Below are 27,533 nucleotides of genomic sequence, written 5' to 3' on the forward strand. Positions count from 1 at the left end.
CTTCTTTTTCCTCTCTTTTTTTCTCCTTCTTTGTTTTTCTTTTTTAATAAAACTGACTCTTTAACATTAACAAAGTTCAACTTAATGATCATTATAAATAGTGATGGGTCAGGACAACACAGAAAAGTGAACAAACTAGTTATTTTTTTTCTAGATTTTAGAAAAGCAGGTTAACAATACGGGGAGTTCAAAGGCATCTGAAAATGATGTGAAGAGGCAACCAACAAAGACAAACCTGGCATTTCTCACCTACCCCAGCTCTAAAAAGCTTAGAGATACTGCACTGTAAGCACTGGGAGAAGTTGCTTACAGCAGAGATGCTCGCTCTTACATAAGTTGGTTTTCTATGGCAGCTGTCAACAAGGCCGTTCTTTTATCTTCAACAATGGACTTGGGTCATTTTAGCTGCCATTATTACAATGTTTTAAATTAATTAAGTAATTTTAAAATAGGTGTCCCCCCTTTACTGAGATGTTGAGCAGCTATTCTTGCCTAAGGGCTGTGGATTGCAGAATTCCTTCATATTCCTATAACTATCTTTTTAAGAAAACTGTGTGAGGTATGCATTAAATTTCCATTAAAAGTAATTAAATTGTCCATTTCTTATGCCTGCCTTGAAAATTAATGTGATGATCTTCACAGCAGTCAAAATTTAGGTTTTAGAGCTCACTTTAGTCTGACAGATCCACCTTCGCCGTGCTGATGTAGCTTCATGTCCTACACGTTGTGAGGAGTAGAAGATTAAGGTCTAATGTTTTCCCTTCATCCAGTTCCCCCTCCTGCCTGACTGTGACTCACTATTTAGTATTTCAGGCTCTGACTGAGGCACAGAAATGTTCATGATGCCCCTGGGTTGTGTTTGACTTGAAATGAAAACTGGTATCTGTAACTTCTTAACAAAACTTGAGGGCATAAGTTTTGAGCTGGCCACCTGTAAAGGTTTGAATTCCACTCTGCAGCTTGCTGTGTTAGTCTGATCTGATGCTTTTTTCTTAATTTCAAAATTCAGTTTGTAGTTTATTTAGATATAATATTCTAGGACTGGCAGTAAAGCCCTTTCTCACATAAAGCATAAATAAATACAGATTATTAGTCACTGAATCCTCACACAGTTAGAGAAAATCTGGTAGTTTTTCTTGAACTAATATAGTTGCTATTTGCCTATAAATTAGTTGGGCAGATGCACTGGATTGAGAAAAGACAATTTCAGAATCATGCCTTCCTCTTTGGTACTAGAGAAATATCAATTTTTATATTGATAGCCTAAAATCTCTTTGCAAGACAGGTGCATCAAAAGCAACTGAAGTGAATCACGTGGAAACACTGATAAATTAGGAATAAAACAGGGCCCGATGTCTTTGCAGTATGGTCGTTATAGAGGACAATGTTCTTTTAAGTATTGAAGTAATCATTCTGATCTCAGTCTACATTTGAGAAAGGGTTGCCTCAAAAAAAAAAAAAAAAAAGCCACTGTAATTTATAGATAGAATTAGAGAATTTTACAAATTCCATTAAAAAATTCCAATTCAGGTTTTGAAGCCTGGAATCAGAATCTGCTTTGTCATGTTGGGTAATCCCTTATGTCTGAAATCCCTCAGGATGCTGGAGACAGCTGTTACATTATACTTCATTATGGTGGCAGTCTTGATTTCTTGGATTACAAGTAGTTTACAGCTGGTTTTGCCATTAATTGACTGGTCAATAGTGTTCAGTTATTCAAAGTGAACATTGGATTTTCACTAAGATTCCCAGCAAGCTGCCTGCTACTGAAATGGTTGGTACAGCAGTAAGCAGTCTGTTGCATAAGGTTGCTGAGTTGTGAGCTTCAGATCTGAGCATACTGTCTAGTTCTGTTTTACATGGTTGCTCACTTGCTACCTGAAACTTTCAATGCCGTTGATAATGTCAAAGAGTTAAATCACAGACAAATTTTGGTGATCTCCATCAAGGAGAATGTGCTTCACCTTCAGAAAGGGCAGCATGATTTAAAGCTTCTTTCAAAAGAAGAGTTATAAATGAGTTCTATTCAGTTTGTTGTTGAGACAAGCTCTGGGAGACGTGTTTTGTCGTACTATAAGGTTTATGTGTATAAGTGGATATTTCTTTTAAATGTGCAAACTCCCAAACATTTTGTATCTTTTTATGAAAGACGTACTTACCTCTGAGGCGTGTTAACTCTAATGATCCTGCTCTAGCACATTTAAACAGCTCACATGTTGAGCTGAATGACCATGCTCATTTTTCTGTTCATTTGCTCAAATTACCTTTTCCATTTTTCTTTTGGTTTCCCAGTGCTATTGCACAAATAGATATGATGTATACCCAGAGAATGCTAAAGATAATAATATCACAATTGTTTTTACTTAATATTCTAGCAATTGGACTCACAAGGGTAATGCGATAAGCTAGAGGAATATTTTCACAAACTCTTTGTAGGGCTATTAGAACACTCATGGATTAAGCTGTTCGACAGTGTTCATAGGACCAGTGAATTTAAGAGACGTCTGACTTCTATTGCTCCCTATTTCTACTGTGAATCTACAAGACGATGCTGATACTGGTGAACAGGCATGTGTAAGCTTTCTGTCCAAGATGTGCTGAATAAGGAAGAGTTTTTATTCCTGTGGGCAGATTGGCCATAGACAGTACTTCCACATATGCAGCCTTTGAAAGCTCAGTTGCCACCAAGATTTAAATGTAGCCCTTAGAAGGACCAATTTCTCTTAGTTCAACAGAACAATATGAAAGGAAAACTAGGTATCCTTCCACAAATTGCTTTTTCCTCTGTATTACTAATTATTTGAAATATTTTATATGTCATTATTTTTGAAAATGGCTATACTTCATGAAAGATATTTTGTTGTTTTTTTCTCATTTTGATAAGGATGTTAACTAAAATTTTAGAAAATTCTTCTCCAGATATATCAATATTTAAATCTATTAATATCTCTTAGTAGTTTTTTCTTTGATAATTCTTTTACAGAAGATGTAGTCTCTGGAATAATGTTCATACTATATATGCATGATAGGTATTAATTGTGTGAGCATCCATTCTGGAAAATGCTGACTGCTAGCCAAAAGCATGAAGCTTCCTTCCTTTAAGAAATTACAGATGATAATAAAAATATAAACTCTCCAAATTGTTTAAAAAAATCTGTAGATTAGAAACAGGAAGTTAATAAAATCATTAACTAAAATTCAAAATCTTGTAGACACAGTAAAGAGTAAATAGCTCAAAAGGGAAAACAGACAATAAAGTATACACATCCCACACCTCCAAATGCTAATGTCAGTTCTAGCATGAGCTCTGCCTTTACTGTAACCAGGTAGGACTGGAGACTGGCTAGAAAAATGGTGATCATAAAGCATGAGGTTTGTGCATAAGAAAAGCATAGCTCAAATGAGTACTGTTAATGTCTCAATTATAATTTGTGTAATACCCTTGGAGGGAAGGTATGTAGAAGTGTGATGTTGTCATTATTATTTAGCAGCATCGAGATATTTGAGCTGTCAGTCACTGGATCAATCCAACTCACATTAAGAGTTACCAACATTCGTTACCATCCACTGACTTTCCAGTGGAATAGTCTTTGTGTTATTCATGGGCCTCAGTCTTTGAAACATTATAGCCATACTTTTCGAACTTGAAATTGCAAGTCATTTTAGCTAAAAGGTCAGAGCTTTTTCTGACCTTATCATACACAGATATTTGCTTGACAAGGCAGAATGAAATCATGTTATCCAAATAAAATATTACAACATGATTTTTTCCCACTAATCTCTTTCTAGTGGAAAATTTTATTTCAAGACTGCAAAGTTTTGTCCTTTTGACTCTCCCTTCATTCTTTTGAAATGCAATTACTGTTCAATGAAATGTTAATGCTCTATCCTATTTTTACAGCTGTTCCATGATGTACTGTACAACGTCGTAGTTTAATAATGCTGCTGAACTTTCTTCCTTTATAAATTTCTCAGAATATTATGATGAAGAAAAATGCAAGGATCATTGTAATTTTGAGTGTTATTTTGTTTCACAAACACAGGACGATATCTGCAAAGACACATCACCAGGCCAATGACTTCAATATATTTGAAGGAATGGTCTGCCATGGAGTCCCAGTTGCGACAGTTTCAAGAGGCAAAGTGGTTTATGAAGGTGGAGCTTTCAATGTCACAGCAGGAGAAGGCAAATATGTCTCCCGTCCACCATTCCCTCCATATGTCTACAAACGAGTCAGGCAGCGGGAGCAGGTTAATTAAACTAATAAATCTCTGTAATGCTTTGTACAACATGAGGATAACTAGCTCTTGGGAAGAGAGGTTTGGGGATTCAGTGGTAATTTCACTTACTAATCAAAATCTGCCAAGGTGGGAGGAAATGAAACTAAGGACTCAATTTTTATTGTTCTTTATCTTATAGAAAAATGTCATAGACTAGTTTCTGCTCTTAGAGTAGTCTGTATAGCTCTTAGGCTAAGTCTGGGTACTTTTTAAAAAGAACATGTCCCACCTGCAATAAAAGTGAAGAGTTTTGTTCATGGGTAATCTGACTAACTGACAAATTTCATCACTGATTTCACTGAAAATCAGAAAGTCTTAACATCATATGCAGGAAGAAATCTTGCACTGTGGAAGAGGTAAATAATTTTGTAACACTTTTGTGGATCAGATATTTGGAGCTAAACCCTGCAGAGTGGTGAACATTTGGCTCTGTTCCAGTAACATGTTAAAAGCTGAACATATGCAAAGTGCACTCCTGGACCACACAAGATAGCTCTGTTCAAGCACTTCTATATTTTTTTTTAAAGAGAAATATTGCAAAATAAATGAAGATTGAATTTTCAGTGTCCATTTACCATGCAACCATTTATGAAGAATGATTTTGAGTCCTTGGTGTTACTTGCTCAGGGTAGGATTTTCAAAACACTCAGACCGTATATATTTGAAAATCACAACCTGAATCAGTGGGATTCACTGCAGGATCTAAAAGATGAATCAAACTAGCATCCATATGAGATCTAGCCCATTGAAATGCTTCCAAGATAATTCTGTATATTTCTTCCTGCTGTTGTCTTGATGGACTGAGAAAGGCATGTAAAAGTGGCTGAGTGAGGCTTTCCTCCAAAGACCACACTTTTACAGGATCTGGTGGGCTGTCTGCAAGTTGATATATGCAATACAGTGGATAGACATCATGAGCCCACAATTTTTCCCTGGGAACTAAGAAGAGAAAACAGACTAGTGCATTTTTGTTTTTTTCCAAACATGAAGGAACATAAAGGAGTTTGTTTGTTTGTTTGTTTTTTGTACCAGTACGAGTCAGTGTAAATTAGATAAACTAGAGATATTTTCAGTTGCATTATATTAGCAACTATGATGTTTCTACTTTTTATTTTAAAACCAGATTCCTCGTTTAAATCTGTCTGCAAATTTTATATATTCTGTTTAACTTTCCATTGTGAATGAAGGTCAACGTTTCTGGGGGAAAGGCAAAGAATATAGTCTGTGCCTGGACTTCCCAAACCTAGTAGATAAGTGAACCGGTAGTCCTAACTGTGCATTTCTCCAGAGAAAAGATTTCCCTTTTCCACTGATCATCTAACTGAATTGAAACAATTGTTCCAAAGGTCATGCAATTCTATGGCCAGCTGTAAATATGATTGTCTCACAGGCTAAAGAGTGAGAACTGCTCACCTGCAGTAGACTCATTCTGCATTTTTAATCTAGATAGATTCTCTTTGCAGTGTTCCTCTTAGAAATCACAGTCCCTTGGATCTTCAGTGGGGTATGTATCAAGCACAAAGTTGTATGTGCCTGTGAGTCTATTTAATTCACTGGACATTGAAGATATATGGTATTTTGCCAATGAGGGCTGCTTATTATTTATAGCATTTTCTTTGTTGTGCAGTATTGATCCCTTTGATTTTTAATGCAAATTAAATGCCATGTAATGGCAACAGAAACTAGCAATTGAAACCAGATTTGTACTGGCATTACACCAGCAAAACTTGTGGCATTACTTTTAATGTAAGAGAACATGCTGCAGTTATTGAATGATAATTAGGTTCTTCCTCAAGCACAGCTGAGTTTTAGTGACTCTAGATCCTGGCATCTCTGCTGAAGCCTTAAATCCCCGTTAGAAGAAGATGAGTATCAAAACTAAACTGAAATTTAAGAGAAATTTGATAATTATAGAATTCTGAAAGACTTCTGTGAATGTGGTGGTTTCAATTTCCCATCAAAGCCAGAATTTTCCATTAACCAAAACGTCAAGTGCAAAATGTCTTCAGATGTGATTTTTCAACCACCTCAACCTCCTGTAGCCAGAAGCTGGGATGGTAGATGGTAGATAATACCCACACAAGGCAGAATTCACTTTGTTTCACTGATTTTCATTAACCTCTCTTACCTATATTAAGAGCATCACTGGAAAATGTGATTATTTAAAAACAAGCTTATAGCTTGAACACACAGTGAGTCAGCTGTTCTGGAGAGCAGCTCAGGTGTGTGTTGTCTGTACCTGTTTGTTCCTGAGTATCCTGAAGTAGTGGAACCAAGATTAAAAAGTATATATTAACAACCAGATTAATTGATTTATGATCATGTTTTAGTATATCCTAATTATTTATGTGCCATAATCTCTGGGGTTTTGCCACTCCAATATCTGTTTGGACTAAGGAGGGGAGAAGCATCAATACAATGAGATGGAACATAGTCAGTTCCTTCTTTAAAAATAGGTTTAGAATTGATTTGTTACAGTGCTGAACAGATAGAGCAACCCAGCTCCTTAGTAAAACTGAGAACTGGACTGTTTAATCCCACTGTGAGGGATCTTTTCAAAAGAGAGGCTTGATGAAAGTGTTGAGATTCACAACATACAAAGCTGGGTCATCACAGGACTGTTTCGTTTTTGTTTTTGTTTTTTTTTTCATTGTGTCTAATTAGCAGTTGCAAGGAGAAGAGAAATAATAGTGAAAGATTTGAAATATTTTGTTGCAGGTCTGTCAGCCTGTTCCTGTTAAGAGAGCACCATATACAGATCTGGTCTCAGCAACATCCGTTGTACCAAAATAATAAGCTCACCCCTCAGTTTTGGCCCTTGCAGGTAACTAGCTTTTTTGATTAGTGAAAATTACTTAATGCTTCTCTGAAACTCCAAGAAACCAGAAGTGCAGCTTGTGACAGGCTTGTCTGAAATAAGCCCTCTTGGAAGCTGGGCTGTCTTGGCATCTTTAAATTTGATGAAAATATTTGGCAGCCCAGGCATGGAGAAACCGATTGGAGCCTCATTTAAAAAGTTCAGTTGAGAGAAGCAAATGGATTTTAACTGCTAGACTGAGACACGAGTGTTAAGGTCCATAGTAAACCCAACTTTGCTTAGCACCAGAAGTACAAACAAAGCTTAAATATTTGACTTGTAAATTTACAGAAACAACAACAACAAAAAAGCTTGATGTGAAAAATGAAATTCTCCAGGGTCCCTGTATTACAGACAATATCTCTCCACCAGCTGTGCTGTTTGGGTTAAACTGGTATGTATGTTTTTCAAGGACAACAGCTATCTTGATGCAATAGATGTGCTGCAGTCAATGGCAGCAGTGGTCTAATGGATGGTTGAGCTGCGGTAAGGCTCAGTTCTGCTAAAAGGGAAATAACACTTGATATCTCCCCTTCCCATCACTCCAGTGTCTGCAGTGCACAGCTTGGTTATTGGCACTCCCTCACCTGAGTACACCCTGGTGCTTAATAGATCTTTCTGAGCTGTCTGACTTACTAAGCCTGCAGAAAACATTGAGCTTCCTTTTTCTAGGCTAGTTTACTGTTGGCTTAGTGAGCTGAACTGTCCCTCAGAAGACCTACGCAGGATGAGTGCAATGCAACATATGGGTGGGATAGGGCAGCTGGGGAGAAGGACTGGGAGACAACACCTCACTCTTTAATTGTTTAGCAAGCAGAAGAAATGCCTCAGGAAAATGTAGAAGAACTAGGTAAGACCTTCAACAAGCACTGAGACATAGTGCCATTGTATGCCAACTGCAGCTAAAATGTTGTCTGCTAGAGCAAGGGAGTTGATTACTATGGGTTGAGGGCACAGTGGGAGGCAGTAAGCATGAGAAAACCCAGGCTGAGCTTTTGGGTGCCTATGTGTACCAACAATGAGATCAGCTAGTTTGAGAAATTATTTCCCAATAGATGGATGTAAAGCTGCAGTTCACACCTCACACCGAATGGGTCTGTTCTTAGTGCTAATTAATACGAGGACAAGAACAAACCTGCAATGGTGGGAGGGTGAAGTTAGACTTTCCACATTTTATTGTATCATTCTTTTAAAGTTCCCTTACAGTGAACCTCATGCAGGGCATCAGTAGCAGCAACAAAGGGCAGGATGCTATTTATTTTCCTCTGTCATAAGGGAGAAAGCTTTTGTAATAGAGAAGACTAAAGGGTAAAGCTGCAATAGACTGAGGGAGCAATAACCATTTTTTCTAGCTCCTAGCACTCTTTCTCCATTATTACCTCTCTGAGTGACAAATTGCAAAGCTGAGATTTTCTTTTGAAAGATTATATCATATTGTCTTTTTCTTCTCTGTAGATAAAAGCAAATGAAAATGACCCTGCTGTTCCTGTCAAAGCAGTGCATTCTGGATCCAACGATCAATCCACAATCAACTTCTCAGGTGCCAACATGGAACAACAGTAGCCGATAAACATTACACTGCGCTTCCTGCATGAAAGTTGTCATTGCAATTTCTCTTTAAAAAGGATTTTTTTAATAAGAACTAGAAAATTCTTTTTAGAAAATGGAGTAGTAATAAAATGATAACTACAGTTAGAATGTGGCACCAGCTCTGTAGGTGTTTAAGAGTAGGTAAGTTTTGGGATGGTATTTCTTAATATTTATCTTCAGAAGGTATCAACTAACTTATAAAGTAAAAGCAATGAGTGATGGCCCTTGAGCACATTTTCTACATTCTTGCTCTGTTAGGTCACAGGAGGTGAACCCTAATTCTCTAATTTCATGTGCTAGGAAGATCTCTGCTGTGGTTAGCAATGCAGAGAATTCTGATTGCAGATACTGAATTTGATTTTTTGTTTTTCCATGCCTGGAAGGGGTCAGGTACAGAAAAATGCTTGTTCAGGGGAACTGTCACTATTTTAGATCTGCTGCTACACCTCCCTGTCCCTGTCTTAAAAGGAGTTGATACATTTTGTCCCTGCCAGCTGCACAGCCAAGCATTTATTGATGTGTTCAGGTGTTTCCTCTGTTATATCATAGGCAATCCTATGATGAACCATGCTGATAAAGTCACCTACAATACTGTTTCATGTTCTTGCTTTATAGAGGCACATATTCCCACAATTTGAAGGCTTATGGATTGAGATGACCAGAGTAAGAGCATAACGTGCTTATTGAAAAAAAAAAAAAACTTATTTTACTGAAAATGCAACTTTTTTTCCTGATGTAACTAATGCCTTGAATTTTTTTGGTAGGATAGGATTCCTAATTAAAAACAAATCTGATTTCCTCCATTTATCTGATTTCCCATTTGAGAGGTAATTGTATTCTTAGAAGTACAACTCTGTTACCGTGTCTAGACAGGTTTTGCCTTGGAAACCTAGAATGTTGTTTAAAGTTACATTTTTACTTGTGATAGCCTGTCATTTTAAACAACTTTCACTGAGGAATATTTAAGAGATAAACGAGGCTAACACAAAAACACCTGTACAGTGAGTTTATTGTCCTATATGTAGAAACAGTATAACCTGTTACTTCTGTGCAACACATGGGCCAAACAGACACAGAAGGAGATTCATATTTTAAGACAGACACAGAAAGCATATAATAGTTACTGCTACGTTTAATTTGGTAACTTTGAAGGCAGACTTGTGGTTCCTGCTCTATTCATAGGCATACAGTGATGTATGAGCATGTAGGAGAAAAAAAACTCCTCCTAGATCTGTGGTTCTTGTGTCTCTAAATATTAAAGGATAATTTTCTTTGTAAGGTGGTGGAAGATAATGTGGAGATGTTAATGAAGAGCTAGCACAGGTTCACATTTTTCAGGTTGTATTTGGGGTGACAGAACAGCAGAACCAGGCATTCAGTACTATTACAATGACTGTTACAAGGGAACAGGGTTCACTGTTCAGTGTAGATTTCTATACTGAAATGGTCTGCATATGAGTTTGTTGTCTAGTCTCCCTCTGTAATCAAGAGAGAAAAGGATTCTTCTGGAACACTCTTCATCTCGGCATCAAGAGTTAAACAGGCTAGATGAACCTGTCCAGAGCTGTGCTCCTTTGGGATGAGTAATTTTCTTGCAATGTCAGTTTGTCTCCATCAACTACAAAGGGAACACCGTGTGATTAACTATGGCATGGATGTCTTCTCTGCAGCCACCTTCCATCTAGCCCATCTTTGCTTTTCAGACCTGGAACTTTCTGGTATGAAGGATGCCTGTCTTTTCTTATGTTTTGTCTCAATAAGAGTGCATGTCAACCGTTAATCTACTATTTTTAATTAATCTTTTGCTATCTTGGAAGAGGAGCAGAAATTTGGGAAGAATAAGAGAAAAATCAATGGGGAGAAAGGACTTATTTCTACTTTTAACAATAACTTGTATATGTGTGGAGTCTTTGATCTGAGGCTTCAGGTTTTAAGAGCCCTGCAATTGCATGATATGCCTGTGAGACAAGTAAATATAATTAGAATACGTTTACATTTGTTAGAACTATGGATGCTCAAAGCTCTGAAATCACTGAAGTGACAGAATATATGTAGTTCCCTGGTGTTTAACATCCAGTGTTGGCTTAAGCGAGTTGCTCAAGGCCAAAATGACTCAGTTATGACAGAAATGAAGCCCAGGAGTAAAGGCTGCCAGTCCTTTGGATACTGTGGACGTGCCCAGGACTTTCAAATGTCCTTTGGGCTCTTGGGACACCTACTGAGATCAAAATGATACAGAAGACTGCAGACCATGAAAGCCCAAAGGAACAAAGTTAGTGATTTTTCTAAAAACAAATGTTTTCACAGTGTGATAATAGCAAGTAGTTTTATGAGTTATATAAACAGCCATTTTGTGAACCAAGCTCTCCAAACCATGGAAGTGTATTATCTGGGGAAAAAAATGTATAATCTTTTTAGGTTTCCTACAAATTTTTATTAGATTGGAAATGAGGAAGCTTCTCCCTGTACAATTAATGAAGAGTTTCTGATCCCTCTGTTGGTATTTACTGCTCTGTACCATTAATTATACTCCTCACAGGGGATATTATTTGGATTTTGTTCTTAACAAATGCTTACTTTCTATTTCCAGTTACTGTTTTAACTGTTGTGTGCAGATGTCATGGAAAAAACTACCTGCATACTGTGAACTGTGATTTACACCAAAGCATCTGCTGTATTTTTATATCTTTGAGTGCAACAAGTTATCAAGCCTGCCGGGTTTGCGAAATCTGTTTCTTTTGCCATGACTCATGCAGGCCCTAGAACCTGAATCTTGCCTCTAGGCACAAGGTGCCTAGTAATAGCCCTTGAGAAACCATGTGACATGAAAAACATTTCAGCTGTGCTATTCAGGCACTACTGCTAAAGCTGAGACTGTCAAGCTCCAAATCCCTGAAGTTCTTGTTCTTTTCCACTTACGTGGAGCACACTATAGTGGTGGGATCTTCACTGGGATATAATTTTGAAACTGCCCAGTCCCTATTCCAAAACACCAGCAATGAGCCAAATACAGTAGGATGTTTTTTCTAGTAGACATGTAGTTAATTTGGGATGAAATGGGATTATAAAACACATTTATGTGAGTGCAGGTCCTGAACTGGAGCACTGGAAGGAGCACTGAGGGGTCTCTCAGTCCTGCCTCAGTTTCTAGACCCTGACAAGGCTTCTGAATTCATCCCACCATGTCATCCCTGCTTATGCTTACTTATTACATTCTCACAAAGTTGTTGTTGGTGCTGTACTCTAAGTGTTGTCCTAAAACAACAGATGCCCCACACTAGCTGGTTTAGAGATTACTTTTGCAGCACAGTTTCCTTGAGCCTTTCACAGAAAAATAAGACAATAAATATTTTCCCAAATCACAGAATCACAGAATGTTAGGGATTGGAAGGGACACCAAAAGATCACCTAGTCCAATCCCCCTGCTGGAGCAGGAACACCTGGATGAGGTTACACATGATGTTTGAATCCTACCTAATTTAGCCACACTACTCCAGCTTCCCCTGCGCCTACTGAGAAAAATGCTTGCTTTATTTGATTCTTCCTTCTGCCTGTTGGTCACCCAGTAAGAGATGACTATCTCTGATTGAGAGGTGGCATCACTGCACTGAAACTCTTTTTCTCTGAAGCAATGTATCTCAGTACAGAGGATCCGAGGATCTGTTTTGTCAAGGGTGAAACACAGAACAGACTTTCCTTGCTTTGGACTTCTCACTGGGATTTGACTGGTTTCCCCTCTACTCTTGTATGGAAAGGTGAAGACTCAAATACATTTTTACAGGAAGGAAAAACCTCTGTTAACCATATTTTTATTGCTCTCCCCGGCCAGACGGATATTTGGGATCTTTAGTTCTCCATTTTCTTTGGTGAGGTGGATTCCAGGAGCAGGAGCAGAGTAGGAATTTGGGAGATCTGATCCTGGCATACCTAACATTGCCTTCATCCCCATCATTTGCCAGAGAAATCCTCGTATGGGCAGTGTGTGCTAGTTGCCCGGTTGTGTGTTGGCTGTCATTGTGCTGCCTGTGAAGAGCTCATGGCTGCGGTGCGAACACCTGCACCTGCATCTCTCCAGCCTCAAGTACCAGAGGGCTTGTGCAGAGCAGCGATCCTGGGACATGCAGCTTCGCTGGGCCACTGGAGGGCAGGGCTGCTATTGCGGATCAGGAGTGAGAGGAGAAGGAAGTTGTTCTCCTGTGCAGCAGCAACCGCGGAGCATGTTCATGTATTTTGAATTCTGTGCCCATAAAGTTGACGATAACATTTTCAGACTTTATTTCATCATCAGCAGAGAGTGATCCTTTGATCTTTAGTTTCCACTTTTGAGATGTAAAACAGAATGAGAGGAAAGGCTTTGCCTGTTCATTTCTTCTTCAATTGCAAGCATCTCCGGGCTATTTAAACTGCTACGAAAACACAGTGAGTCAGTGTGACAATATTGACAGAGCAGGGATCAGGGTGAAAGCATTTGCAAACCCAGTGTCCTCTGACTTTGCACACCCAGCTACTCACATGAAATGCTGCAGCAGAACTAGCACAGATTTAAAAAAAAAAAAAAGGCTCTTAGGTTAGCTATGAAGCAAGCCAAGTTCTGGGGTATGGGTGGTGATGAAGAAAGGTCTATAAACACAAATATTGAAAGGAAGTGGCCTAATTCGTATTGAGCTTCAGGAGGGTAAGGAGCACTTAGCATATCCCTGCATTATCCTCACCAGACAATGAGGTCACCCTTTCATTAATTTTGCAAACCACATTGGAACAAATTGGGGGATTTTTCACAGTAAATCAAACAGCTTCTACACTAGTGAAGGATGTTTAAAAAGGAAGTTGAGCTCTGCTGTGAGGTGGGGCAAAGAAAGGGATGAATGAGTCAAAAGCCAAAGACAGACTTCTCCTCAGACTCTTGTTCTGTGTGCCAGTGGTATATGAATACATTTCTGACAAGTCCTAGTAAGACAGTTAGAGAGAATGGCCGGTAACATGAAAGATATTAAAAATTTCCACTAGGCCAATAAATTAATAAATACACCCTTAATTTTAACTGTACCTGTAGTCATTTGTGCTCAGCAGAAAGAAAATATGCGTGCTTTTATGTATGCGGAAGAATGATCTATTTTAGCAGAAGAAAACATACCAAAAGGGGAAAGAAGAATTGGAATGGTGAGGACTGGGGAAAAGAGCCAAAATAAAATGTAGGAAATGTGAGAAGCGGGTTGGCAAGATGAGGAACAGAAGTAATTGTGGATGGAATACTTTTTTTTAATTGTACTTGTAGGCTTTAAGAAAAAAAAAAAAGAGAACAATGTAATCATGTGGTTGAGGGTTATGGTAAACAGAGTGGCCAAGGGAAGAGCTGAACAATTTGCAGAGGAGACAGCTGAAGATAAACAAACCCCCAGACTTCCCCAGCTCACAGGACAGAAAAAAATGGAGAAAAAAAACCAAGTACGGCCTGCAGAGAATGAGAGGTGTGTCCCTGTGTAAAGCCAGGTGAGAGACAGACCTGCATTTTTGTCTGTACAACTAAAGAGGACAGTTTAGTGGGTATTTCTTCTGCTCCTTTCTCAACCACAGGTCAGTTGAAGGAATAGAGCTAATACTGTAGATGTGGGTAAGAGCTGTTCTGCTGCTGAGATAAAGGTCACAGTCTTCGAGGCACTGAAAGTGAATTTGTTTTATAATTAAAAAAAAAAAAATCCAGAATGTGCCATTTTCCCTGGTACCCCAGGTTTAGGGAGGCAGGGAAGAGCAAACTTATCTCCTTTAGCATGTTCTCCAGCTCACCTCCAGCACACAGGTGTGTGTATGTATGGTCATAGAAACAAACAGTGTATTAGCCCACTTGAGTTGGGTTTTGAGTATCTCCAAGGATGGAGACTCCATAACCCCTCAGGTATCCTGTTCCAGTGTTTGACCAGCCTCACAAGTAAAAAGTAAAAGAGATTTTCTTCTGTTTATCTGATATGCCAGTCAGGTTCCTGGCGTTTGTGTTTGGAAATGGTTTCCAGGAGAAATTGCACCATCATATTCCCACAGACTGAGGTGAGGCTGACAAACCTGTAGTTTCACAGATCCATCTTCTTGCCTTTCTTGAAGATGGGAGTGGTATTCACTTTCTTCCCATCCTCAGAAACCTCTCCTGACTACCATGACCTTTCAAAGATAATCAAGAGTTGTCTCACAATGATACTACTCAGCACCCTCAGCACCCATGGGTGCCTCCCATCATGTCCTATGGATATAAGTATGTCCAGTGTGTTTAAATGCTCTCTAAACATGTAATACTTCATGAGGGGTAAGTCTTTTTTGCTCCAGATTTTCCCTTTGATCTGAGGGACCTCATATGGCTGAAGGTCAGTCTTACCAAGGCAAAGAAGGACCTTGGGCTTTTCCATGACCTTTGCAACCAGGAATGGGGTCAAGTATTTAGGTAAAATGTTTACCAGAGCTGAGCAGTTTGTACAGGATTGCCTGTTTTCACTATGTCTTGGGTTTGCATGGCAAGGTTTTGATAGTGGGGGGGGCTACGGGGTGGCTACGGGGTGGCTTCTGTGAGAAGCTGCTAGAAGCTTCCCACATGTCTGATAGAGCCAGTGCCAGCTGGCTCCAAGATGGACCCATCTCTGGCCAAGGCCGAGCCCATCAGCAATGGTGATAGCACCTCCAGGATAACCTATTTGAGAAGGGGGAAAAAACTGCACATCAACCTGAAGTCAGAAAGCAGAGTGAGAATATGTGAGAGAAACAGCCCTGTAGACACCAAGATCAGAGAAGAAGGAGGGTGGGAGGTGTTTCAAGCACTGGGGCAGAGATTCCCCTGCAGCCCATGGTTCAAACCATGGTGAGGCCGGCTGTCCCCCTGCAGCCCATGGAGGTCATGGTGGAGCAGAGGTCTACCTTCAGCACAGGGAGGACCCCACAGCAGAGCAGGTGGATGCCCAAAAGAGGCCATGACCCTGTGGAGAGCCCACACTGGAGTAGGCTCCTGGCAGGACCTGTGGCCCTGTAGTGAGGAGCCCAGGCTGGAGCAGGTTTGCTGGCAGGACTTATGACTCCATGGACAACCACACTGGAGCAGTTCACAAAGAACTACAGCCGTGGGGAAGGGTTCACACTGGAGAACTTTGTGGAGAACTGTCTGCCATGGGAGGGACCCCACACTGGAGCAGAGGCAGAGTATGATGAGAGCAATGAACTTGTCAGAACGCAGCCAAAAATGCTCAGTTCTTGCTGACATTTAACGCATTTTCCCCTTTCATCTGCAATAATAACCAGAGTGAAGAAACATATCCTCTTGTCAGTAGTACTGGATATCTAATCTGTTTTGTGAAAACAAAATTTTTATAGGACCCTTCATTTTGCTTCTTTTCACCAGAAAGCTTTTTGCTACTGGTCCTTGAAAGTAGTACCTGGGATGTAAATGATGTTCTGCTATGATCTAAGGCTGCCCCACTTTAAAAAAAGAGGACATAACCAGGCCACTCAGACTTTCAGCACAACTCTCAATACTGCCTGGTATTAATCTAGCACCCCATTTTCTAGAGATAAATTGTTGGCACACCAGCAACCTGAACCACCTTGGTCCATAGAGGAGTGAGGCTTCGTTTGGAAGACCCAGAGAAAAAAAGGCTTTGTGTTTTTCAGTGGTTTGGGTAGAAAATTACTTCTGACACTTATTAATGGAAGGTTTTAAATAAGTCTTTATTCATTCACATAACAGAGACATTGATCAATGGCTCTCCTGGGACCATGCACATGTGATTGAGGAACAGAGTAGAGTTCACTATTATTATGCAACCTTACTGCCTGTTGGGTGATTTTTAGCTCTACACTATTGTCACATCAGTCAAGCCACTCCTATGTCTTTCTGCTCTTAGCATTTTTTCTTGTGTCATATGAAGGTCACATCAACCATGTTAGTTGTATAGGTGAAGCACTTAGTAATGGCTCAGTTTTGTTTCATTGAAGCCAGTGGTAGCTCTAGCAACATAATTAAACCCATTTTTGCCACTTCTGCAAGCTCCCTTGGACTGCAAGATTTGAAGCACTGTTCACCACTGCTCTTGTGTCCCTCCATCTCAAAACCAATTTACTGTGTTTGCACGCAGAACACCTGATTCCTCTGTATTCTAGCTCTTGTGAGCATTCTTACTTTTGCATGTGCTACATTACCTCTCTCATGATCATCAAAGACATGGGACAATCTGCACTAGCGGTACCGTCAATGGACATGTGACAGTGGGAGACTAAGATCAAGTAAGGAATTCCAGGGTTAGAAACTCCTGAAAGACAAATCAGCAAAAGCAAGTGGCAGAACCATGGAGGGAGGGAGAATTCGGCTGGGCTAGAAGATTGACAGAGCAGGTAGAGCACTGGCCCTGCAGAAGAGATGGCTACAGAGGTAGGAGGAGGTATATGAATCTAGGGATGAGAAAGAACCAGGCTGAAGTGTTTGGGGCAGTTGAAGGTTGAGAAATAGACATAAATATCTAGAAACCTCTAAGTCCTCTATAATTAGGTTCTTGGACAATCCAGAAGCCAATGGACAGCTTCTGCTGTGTCTTCTATCTTATGTGTCTGGCAAATGTGAAGAAGACAAACCTGATGTAGTGGTAGCAAATTCGACGAATCCAGACGCCGGCATAAGCTCTTTGATCGAACGGGCGGGCCGGGCGAGAGTAAGGAGTCTAATTCAATGTGAATTTACCATCCGTACTCTTTAATGAACTCTTAAACAACACTGAATATCAATGTCCCCGAGACCACGTTTTTCCAAGCCTTATATACTCTATACCAAAAGGCCATGCGGCAAGTGCAGGCTACAATTGGTTACACTCACAGTCACTCATCCCCCCCCACTGTGGTGATTGGCTGCAGGGCACTGTTCACAGACTCTTCATGCGCAGCGGCAACGCCCCTCCTGCAGCCTGGGTCGAGGGCAGAGCAGCTTCTGTTTACTTTCCTTTTGTCTCTGGTGTCTCAGGGAAATCCTTCCGTGTAGCACAGCCGCATCAAGCCCTGGCTTGTTCACAGCACACAGCCAGAGACTCTCCACAATTCCTCCTTTTTTTTTTCTTTTTGGACAAGCCAGGATTGATTAGCTGTGTGTTCTAATCCTTCTTTGATATGTGATAAAAAACAACTTATACATAACATATAAATAACAACAACAATCAACATAAACAGTGCACTTTGCAATAAACCTGAGGTATTCCATTGCCGTTTAAATATCGCAATGGATTGATTAAACAAATTCCAAGAACTTTGGTTTAAAGATACTCAACTTATAACAAACGATGTGCTGGGTGTTGATAAACTTACTCAAGAGGTAGTGGTGTTTAAAGATCTACTTATATAACTATAGTACGCATACATGTCACAGCTAAATCAATGCAAAGGTTACACCTCACTCTGTGACCTCCGAGGGTTCTGCTGCAGGGAGTTGACTTGGTTGAGTTTGTTTCAACTCCGGCTTTACTGCTCGGCTTGGAACCCACAATGGACCTTGATCTGTGGAGAGACACATATACCCTCTACCATTAAAAATAACAGGTACTGGTCCCTTCCACAATCCAGTGGTGGGATCACGATATCTCACCATGAATTCCGGTAAAGTGTTTTTCCTTCCTAGTCTGATCTGATAATGATGAATGATCACAGGAGGCTCCTCATGATCTCCAGTTAGACATAAATAATTCAAGGTAAACAACACCTTTGCTAAACGCTGTTGACAATCTAACTCTTCCTGCTTCTGTTTGCTCAAATACCCTTTAATCATTTGATGTGCTCTCTCGATGATTCCTTGGCCTGTTGGGGAATGAGGTATACCTGTAACGTGTTTCACTCCCCATTTCATTAGAAAAGTTCTAACTTTCTGGCTAACATAGGCAGGGCCATTGTCTGTCTTAATCTTTTCTGGGACACCCATTACAGCAAAAGAAGCTGTAAGATGTTTACATACATGTAGTGCTTTTTCCCCTGGTAAAGCAGTAGCCCATATCATTTTTGAAAAAGTATCAATTGTGACATGCACATATTTAAGTCTTCCAAATTCTGGCACATGTGTCACATCCATTTGCCATACTTCTAAGGCTTTTAAACCTCGAGGATTGACACCGATTCCTATACCTAACATCTGGCTTCCACACTGAGGACATGCCTGTACAATACTTCTTGCTTCATTTAAAGTTAAATCGAATTGTCTTTGGAGACCTCTGGCATTCTGATGAAAGCTCTCATGACTTTGTCTCGCTTGTTGGAATTTATCTGTTGGAGGCATGTGCTGTACTGAACTTACTAAACTATCTGCAATTTGATTTCCTTCACCTAGACCAAGATTCCATTGATGACTGCGGATGTGAATCACACAACAGGGTTCTTTTCTTTGATTTAAAATAGCTCTCAATTGTACAAACAATTTTCCTAATCGAGGATTATTCGATTGTCTTAACAGGGCATTTTCCATTCTGGGTATTACACCTGCTACACACAAAGAATCTGTGACAACATTTAAAGCAGATTTCAGCCAATTATTTAAGGCCCATATTACTGCCGTGAGCTCTAAAGTCTGCAATGAATCCTCTTTTGAACCTTCAATTAAATGCTGTTTCCATTGACTATTCTCTTGCCAGACACATGCTGCCTGGTGTCTTCGTTTTCCTGCATCTGTATATACTGTAAGGCCTTCAACAGGTTTTGCTTTTACTTTGCTTCTCTCTAACCACTGATTTGTTCTAAGGAATTGCCATAGTTTACCTTTTGGTTGTCGTGAATGTACCTTGCCTATAAATCCTAATAATGCATTCTGTATAGGCATCGAATGTCTCAGCCACCATTCTAAATCGGCTCCATTTATCGGAATACTGATGTCATCTGGTTCCTGACCGCTAATTTCTAGTATTCGAGATCTTCCTTTTCGAATCAATTCTCCAATTGCTTCTGGTCTCGTTTGAATACTGAATTTTGGTTGGACACTGAGAAAAATCCACTCTAATAATCGTAAATCATTTTCTGGTTTCGATCTGACAGTGGCACAAAAGGAAGAATCTGTAGCAACATCTATGGGGAATTCCCCGTTTTTGTTTTGCCACTGGCAGATGATTGCACACGGATGTTCTAGATTGCTAATAAGGAGGGAAACTGGTCGATCAGAAAGTCTTCGGCTAGACCAATTTGTCTGTACTTTTTGTGTAATATCAGAAAGACATTTGAGATGCACGGACTCTAAGCTTATTTTCTTAGCTGGATCACCTCCTTTTAGAAGTGAAGTAAGATGTGCTATATCATTGTTAGTAATGCCTACGCAATTTCTAATCCATTGTATGTCCCCTAACAATTTTTGGACATCATTTAATGTTTGTAAATCAGTATGTAATTCAATTTTTTGTGGACGAATCTGTGCATCACAAATGGACCAACCAAGGTATTTCCAAGGTGCAGACTTTTGAACTTTCTCTGGAGCTATAACCAACCCCTTTTCTTTGAGTTTGATTGTAATTTGGACTATGGAACTTTCTGTGAACTCAGCTTGTTGACAGAACAGAATATCATCCATATAATGATAAATAATTGTTTGTTTCCATGATGCACGAATAGGTTGAAGTGCCCATGCAACATACATTTGGCACAGTATAGGAGAATTTTTCATACCTTGCGGTAGCACTACCCACTCATACCTTTTAGCTGGTTCCGCTTTGTTTACTGAAGGCAGTGTAAATGCAAAACGCTGTGTATCTTGCTCATGTAAAGGAATGGTAAAGAAACAATCCTTTAAATCTATAATTAGAATATGCCAATTTTCTGGTAACATTACAGGTGATGGTAATCCAGGCTGTAAAGCACCCATGGCTTGCATTTGATCATTTACCTTTCGCAAGTCATGTAATAATCGCCACTTTCCACTCTTTTTTGGTATTACAAAAATTGGGGTATTCCATGGACTAGTAGAAGGCTTGATATGGCCTGCAATTAATTGCTCTTCTACTAATTCACGTGCCTTTTGCAGTCGCTCTTCTGTTAATGGCCACTGGTCAACCCAAACTGGGCTATCTGTTAGCCAGGTCAATGGAGGGTTGGGCAACTGCTTTCCAGTGACCACTAAGGAAAAGGTGAAGTAGTTAACACAGCACCAAGTTGCCCCAAGACGTCACGGCCAATAAGCGCCTCAAGGCTGCTTGGCAATTCCATTACATACACCCTAAGGGTAACACATTGACCTTCAGGGAAACTAATCGAAATGGGATCAACACTTATATTTGGAGTAGTTTGACCCCCTACTCCAGCTACAGTGGAAGAGATTGATTTTTGAAGTTTCCAATTTCGTGGCCATTTGAATTGACTAATGATGGAGACATCAGCTCCAGTATCAAGCATTGCATTTACCTCTACAACAACAGTAGAATCAGATTGAAATAGTTGCACACGTAACATGGGACGCTGAGTCATTGATGAGGTGAAGCAAACTGCAGGACCTGTCGATCCAAATCCTTTATCATGCCTTTGTGTTGAGGATGCTGGAGGGACTCCTGGAAGCATTGGTAGGCAGTTTTCCAGTGCTACTACCTGAGCTATTCTACTCCCAGAAGGAATAAAAATTGGCGGATGCAGAGTGCAGGCCAGGATTTGAACAGTTCCTGTGAAATCTGCATCAATTATACCTGGTATTACTATAAGACCTTTGATACTAGCAGAAGAACGGCCAATCAATAGGCCTCCAATGAGACTATTTTGTCTAAATAAAGGTCCTTTAGCATTCGTTGGTATTCTATGAATTGCAGTATTGGTCAATGTTATATCTACTGCTGTCTCCACATCAACTCCGAGGCTTCCTGCGGTGCTTGGCTTGTTGAGGTGAAAGAAGCCTGGTTCACAGTTGGTCGCTGATTGGGATACAGGTTCGGAGATGTTCTTTATGTCTGGTAGCTGCTGAACGTATACCATAGTTCGTGATTATTTGTTTTGCTTGCTGCAAAATTTTCCAATCGTGTGGTTCCCATACCGCTGTCTGAGTGTTCATATTTTGAATTACCGGTAGGGCTAATTTTGCTGGAGACCAATCACCTTCTAGAATGGCATCTTTGATGACCCCTGACCATCTGCCACGTCGGGGCTGCGGCTGGTCAGTAGAATCTATAGGCACCTTTGATTGCATTGTTTGTGAAGGGCAAGCTGGTTTTTGAAACTCAATTTGTTCCTTATTTTTCTCTACATTTGACACTCTTAAGTTAAGTTGTTCAAGCTTGTTGGTAATGACTTGCAGTAACTGTTCTACTGCTTGGGGTGAGCCCAATGATGTAGGAGGAGGCTCACAAAAAACTTCCGCGGGTGCTTGCGGAGGCAAAGTTTGAGGCGGCCCCGGCCCTCGCGGCGGCGGCGGCCCGGCCCCCACGCTTTTCTCGGAGGGAGGGGGGGCGTCCGGCTCGGGGCAGGGCAGAGGCGGAGCGGTAGGAGGAGGGCGGCACTCAGGGCCTCCCACATCCGGACAGTCGACCAGTTGCACTTCCGCCTTCTTGGCACATTGCCCCAGAGACTCGGAGGGGGAAACTTCCGGTCCTTTGTTTACGAGCCGCGCAGTTTCTAATCCGCGTTGCAGATCGGATTGTGAAAGTATTGGCTGAGCCGGGACCCCGCGACCACCCCGAACGGCAGGCAGACCCCACAGAGTAGCCCACAGGCCCCTCTTTTCTTTTGGACAAGTTTTATCAGTCCAGGTTTGTTCTGGGACAAGCGCCTCCGCGGCTCTCAGGGCGGCACGTTGTTCCGATTTCATAATTTCTAATGATTCTAATACGGTTTTCCACAATTCTCTCACAGCTTTAATTTCTTTCTCTTCTTCCCCTCTGATAGTTTTGTCCCACATAGTGTCCCCCACTGATCTCCATTCCGTTGGGGAAAACAAAAGTGGAACTTCTCCAAAGTGTCCCCACTTCTGAGCTAAAAAAATCAATGTGATTAGCTTTTCCTGTGACGATTCAATACCTCTCTTAGAGAGAATAGTCGTCAGCAGTGCCGCGGCTGTTTCAATATCCATTATCTTATCAGCGCGGTCTTAACCGTAGGATGCGAGTGGCCAGCTCGACAGGTGCCCGTCTTTTGATACCGGACTAAGCACACTATCCCACACCCCGGCTTGGCTCCGTTTTTATGAACGCTGCTTACCGCAGTAATTTCGATCCGGAGCGTTATGCTTTGCTAACGATCCATCCCTCTGCTACCATTTGTAGATCCGAAGCGTTATGCTTTGCTAACGAACCATCCTCTGCTACCAACTGTAGTGGTAGCAAATTCGACGAATCCAGACGCCGGCATAAGCTCTTTGATCGAACGGGCGGGCCGGGCGAGAGTAAGGAGTCTAATTCAATGTGAATTTACCATCCGTACTCTTTAATGAACTCTTAAACAACACTGAATATCAATGTCCCCGAGACCACGTTTTTCCAAGCCTTATATACTCTATACCAAAAGGCCATGCGGCAAGTGCAGGCTACAATTGGTTACACTCACAGTCACTCATCCCCCCCCACTGTGGTGATTGGCTGCAGGGCACTGTTCACAGACTCTTCATGCGCAGCGGCAACGCCCCTCCTGCAGCCTGGGTCGAGGGCAGAGCAGCTTCTGTTTACTTTCCTTTTGTCTCTGGTGTCTCAGGGAAATCCTTCCGTGTAGCACAGCCGCATCAAGCCCTGGCTTGTTCACAGCACACAGCCAGAGACTCTCCACAACCTGATCCTGCCATTATGTGCTCTGTTAGCTCAGCCCAAATAGATTTGTGCTATAGTCCTAAAAGCTTCAAGCTGTTTGATTGCTCTTACACAGATTTCTAACATACCAGATGATGCACACCCCAAGTTGAAAAACAAGTATTAATGCAATCTGGAGTTCTCTGTGGTGGATAGCATACTATCTCCCATGGCTTCTTTTCCACACTTTTCTGAAATACTGATCATAAGCATTTGATCCTATTTTTTTGCATTTTAAAATTGGAATTCCATGGGAAAGACGAGTGCAAAACACAGGTCCCTGTGGAGAAAGAGCACCTCAGCTTTATCCGAAGATCCATTTACTCTCTGTCACACCATGTTGTCATTTGCCACACTTCTTTCTTTCTTCCTCACTGCCTCTCTTGCCTTGAGTATTGGAAACCAAAAGCTGACCTGAAAAGACAGAAATATGATGCTCTGATCATAATATGACTGAGGTAGAGATCACCCAGACACTAACATACTGTACAATCAGTATTGAAGACAAACCGAAACAAACGATATGTGTCTGCAGCTATCTATCTGGATTCACCATAAATATATGCATGTGTGTTTGTTATTTCCATTAGCGTATATATATGTACAGGGTGAATATTTTTGCAAGTAAAAAGTTGTTTCCTAGTGGTATTAGCAGTTGCACTACCACTGTGTTTTAAAACAGAAATATATCACCTTCCATTTTGCTAAGCAACAACTGAACAGTGAGCATCCTTCTCAACAAGAGAGAGGCTGCTCACAAATGTCCAATATTTGCTGTCTAGATTGCAGGAATACTGTTTGTGCTGGAGGTGCTTTTCATACATTCATGAAAACCAAGTTTCTTCTCTGGAGAGCTCTAAGACTGAGGAGTATTTTCTTGCCAGCACATAGTCATTTGGGTGTGCCCATGTCACGTCTGATGCACATGTGTTGAAGGGCAGAACAAAACCATTTTATGATCTAATCTCACCAGCAGGCAGCTCTTCTCTGGCTCCTGTGCAGGAGAGCACTGGGGAAAGTCTATTAGCACATAATTGAAGTTAAGAAGTGTTTAAGCATTTCCTAGGTCTGACTGCCATCCTGGGAGAGGGAGATTTTTTGTTCTCTACAGCTGATGGCTTACCGTTCTAGCAAACGTGTTCTTCACAGTTTTTGCTTGTAGTGTTGCTCTTTTCTTGAGTAATTTTGCATGCAAGTAATGTATCCGTTTCATCTCAGTGTCAGGATAAAATGAAGTTGACACAAGTATCTTAAGCTGGGTCAGGAGGCCAGAGAATAACCCAAAAATGATTAAGAAGAAGATGATGACTCCAAGCTGGATCCATGTTGTGGAGAGAGTGAGCTCTGGCTGAGGGATGCAGTCATGTTTAAACAAAGAGATCTTGAAAATATCAGTCTTTGCAATATGCTCTCTCCTATGAATGATAAAGCTCTTCTCATTCTTCTGCACAAGAAAACGGGAAAAAGAGAGCTGATTATAGTACTGATTCCCTCCTTTCTTAATATTTCTTCCATTGGATATTCAGATTTACAAAGGACTGTAAGTCATCTAGTCTATCCAGTGTCTATATATGCTGTACTCATAACAATACATTTCTTGGCTATTTGTAAATATTTCCGACTGCATTTTTACCATTTCTCTTGGTAGATTGTTGTAAGAGTCGATCTGAAGATGGAACAGTATTTGCCTGAAACATAGTCATCAGGGACTGGGAGAACTGAAACCCTGACAGAAAGAACAGATGGACAATGACTTGGAGAGAGGTCTGAGGAGAAGAATTGTGTTGCACAGGTCCCTCCGACCCGGGTGGCTACCGGTAACAATGGCTGCTGTATGGACTTCGCCTGCTGCCTCAGCTAAAGAAAGGTGGGCATCTCTCACGTCAGTGTCACAGTGCCATTTTGACTATAAAAGTGGTGCTTCACAAATGTCAGCATTGTGACATTTCAATTTTAAGCTTCTAGTCTTCTCCACATATATAAATGGAGGAATAAAAGTACTGCTTCCTATATTCATCATTCTCTAGAACTATGATGACACTTTAAAAAATGCAGAGAACTGTCTGGTTCCATTCAACATACATATCTGTAAAGGCAATGGCTTTTTTTTTCATGGACAAAGTGTGATCTTATCAATGTTTATAAATATCTCAAGGGTGGATGGCAAGAGGATGGGACCAGATTCCTTTCAGTGGTGCCCAATGATAGGAGATGAGGCAATGGGCACGGACTGAAGCATAAGAGGTTCCATCTGAATACGTGGAAAAACTTCTTTACCTTGAGGCTGACAGAATACTGGAACAGGCTGCCTAGAAAAGTTGTGGAGTCTCCTTCTCTGAAGATGTTCAAAACCCACCTGGACACATTCCTGTGCAATCTACTCTAGGTGAACCTGCTTTAGCAGGTGATTTGGACTAGATGACCTCCAGAGGTTCCTTCCACCCCTAACCATTCTGTGATTCCGTGATTCTGTGGTAATGATGTCATGATAGAACTGATGGCTCATTGGCTGTATGTCGGCAGGTGCTGAAGATGAGGGGAATTTTTTCAACACTAAATTAAGAACTGTGAAGTACTGATAAGTACTTACTTGCTGAACGAGGCTGAGTTGAATCTCTGGATCTGGTACTTCTTGGAGATGTTTATTCACATAAATAATTAACCAATAAAACAAATAATCTACTGCAGCAAACAGAAGCCATATGAAAAGATGAATAAATACAGGGAGAAAAAAATACTGCATGTTTTTTCTGTCCTTCTTTGTGAGGCAGAAAGATGGGATTGTCACATAATATTTTCTTTCTTTTCTGTTAAGTGGCAGAAGGCAGGGTCTTTGCTGTTGCTTTTGGTGCTCATCAAATGCAATGAACTGTTTTGTGATATAAGTGTTCTTAAATTTGTTACTGCGGGAGCCCAAAAATTTTTTCATAAAGAGGCCAGTTCCAAAAGAAGCTAGAAAAATCCCCACTATAGGCAATACCTTCTGCCCTATATAGGGCAATATAGTCAGCATAAAAGACATCTGGTTAGCAATTCTCTGGATCTCTTGCTTTGTGTCATTTAGCTCTTGCTTTAATGCATTATCTGAAATGGAATAAGATGGTGTGAATTCATGTTTTAGGACCACAACATCTTTAGGTAGCTCAGGGGAAACCTTGACCATCTCATAAATCCATTTTACTGCCTCAACATAATATTTTATCAAGACAGATTGCTCAAACTCTAAATGACAGGTTATACTGTCTGCCAGAACCTTTAGGTTGTGAAAAATATTTTGGATTTGTCCAGCCACAACGATACCTGTGCCAGCTGTAATAAGAGCATTCCTGCCATTTTGAAGTCCACAAGAAAGAAGGAACAGGACACAAAAACAGCGCAGATGCTTGAAACAGGAGAGTGCAATAGAAAGAGAGATCCAGATGAATCCAGAAATCAGTAAGGGACCCAAGGGGTGGTGTACCAGTGAGAAGTGCATGCCAAGGAATAAGAGAAAGCTCAAGAGGAAGCCAACTGCAGAGCAAACTGCAAAAAGCTGCATCCAATTCTTCCAGCCAGGCTTCCTTTCAGATATAAAAATTTCCCAAGCATTCTGGGCTACTGAGACAAATGTTTGCATTTTCTTCTGATTGCTGCTGACACTGCGATAGCTCAAACTAAAAGGAAAAGAAAACAAAAATATTGTTAGTTACAGGGTCATGCTGTTGACAATGGTGTGCTTTGAAATGCCTCTTCACATTGCAAAAAATGCAGGTCTGACTCACATGAGGTCTGCACTGCACCACATGAGACCCAAAGCGTCATCCCCAATATCACATATGTAAACATGCAAGTCATGACTCTAAAAGGTGTTCTATCTTTTTTCAAGGATGTTTGTCCTTCTACTTTTTGTGCACTTTTATTTCTCATTTGCTATATAGAAAGAATGGTTCGTATGTACATATATGTGTGTACGTATGAGGAGAGAATGAGAGGGATGCAAGCCTCCCTGAGCACCCAGTGCTTCCCCAACAGATGCCAGCTTTGCCTTACAAGGGCACCAGGAACAGAAAAAGGGGAGCATGGAAACT

At 40.7% G+C, this 27,533-nt stretch overlaps 2 protein-coding genes across 2 annotated transcripts in view; one reads left to right on the forward strand and one right to left on the reverse strand.

Moving 5' to 3' along the window:
- Positions 1-11,456, forward strand: part of DPYS (dihydropyrimidinase) — a 34,501-nt gene extending 23,045 nt beyond the window's left edge. Inside the window, exons 8-10 of the mRNA XM_065830937.2 lie at positions 4,044-4,251; positions 7,000-7,105; positions 8,594-11,456. Coding sequence (XP_065687009.1) covers positions 4,044-4,251; positions 7,000-7,074 — 283 coding nt within the window. The 3' untranslated portion in view covers positions 7,075-7,105; positions 8,594-11,456. The remainder of the gene's footprint in view (positions 1-4,043; positions 4,252-6,999; positions 7,106-8,593) is intronic.
- Positions 11,457-16,420: 4,964 nt separating this feature from the next.
- DCSTAMP (dendrocyte expressed seven transmembrane protein) lies at positions 16,421-27,112 on the reverse strand. The gene is made up of 4 exons (XM_065832742.2): positions 26,057-27,112; positions 24,590-24,910; positions 23,450-23,880; positions 16,421-17,329 (listed from the first exon to the last, which is right to left on the reverse strand). The coding sequence occupies exons 1-3, from the start codon at positions 27,080-27,082 to the stop codon at positions 23,797-23,799; spliced, it is 1,431 nt and encodes a 476-aa protein (XP_065688814.1). The 5' UTR covers positions 27,083-27,112; the 3' UTR covers positions 16,421-17,329; positions 23,450-23,796.
- Between the last annotated feature and the right edge of the window lie 421 nt (positions 27,113-27,533).

The sequence above is a fragment of the Patagioenas fasciata genome, chromosome 2 (assembly GCF_037038585.1).
Source record: "Patagioenas fasciata isolate bPatFas1 chromosome 2, bPatFas1.hap1, whole genome shotgun sequence".
In the NCBI taxonomy this organism is placed as follows: domain Eukaryota; kingdom Metazoa; phylum Chordata; class Aves; order Columbiformes; family Columbidae; genus Patagioenas; species Patagioenas fasciata.

Bases quoted from the DNA above. Each gene is read 5' to 3' on its own strand.
- DCSTAMP (XM_065832742.2), bottom strand. From the start codon at position 27,082: ATGCAAACATTTGTCTCAGTAGCCCAGAATGCTTGGGAAATTTTTATA. The intron at 24,911-26,056 runs GTAAGTACTTAT...TTTCTTGTGCAG, and splicing joins AACTCAGCCTCGTTCAGCAA to AAGAATGAGAAGAGCTTTAT. The intron at 23,881-24,589 runs GTAAGCCATCAG...CTGTCTTTTCAG, and splicing joins AGAACACGTTTGCTAGAACG to GTCAGCTTTTGGTTTCCAAT.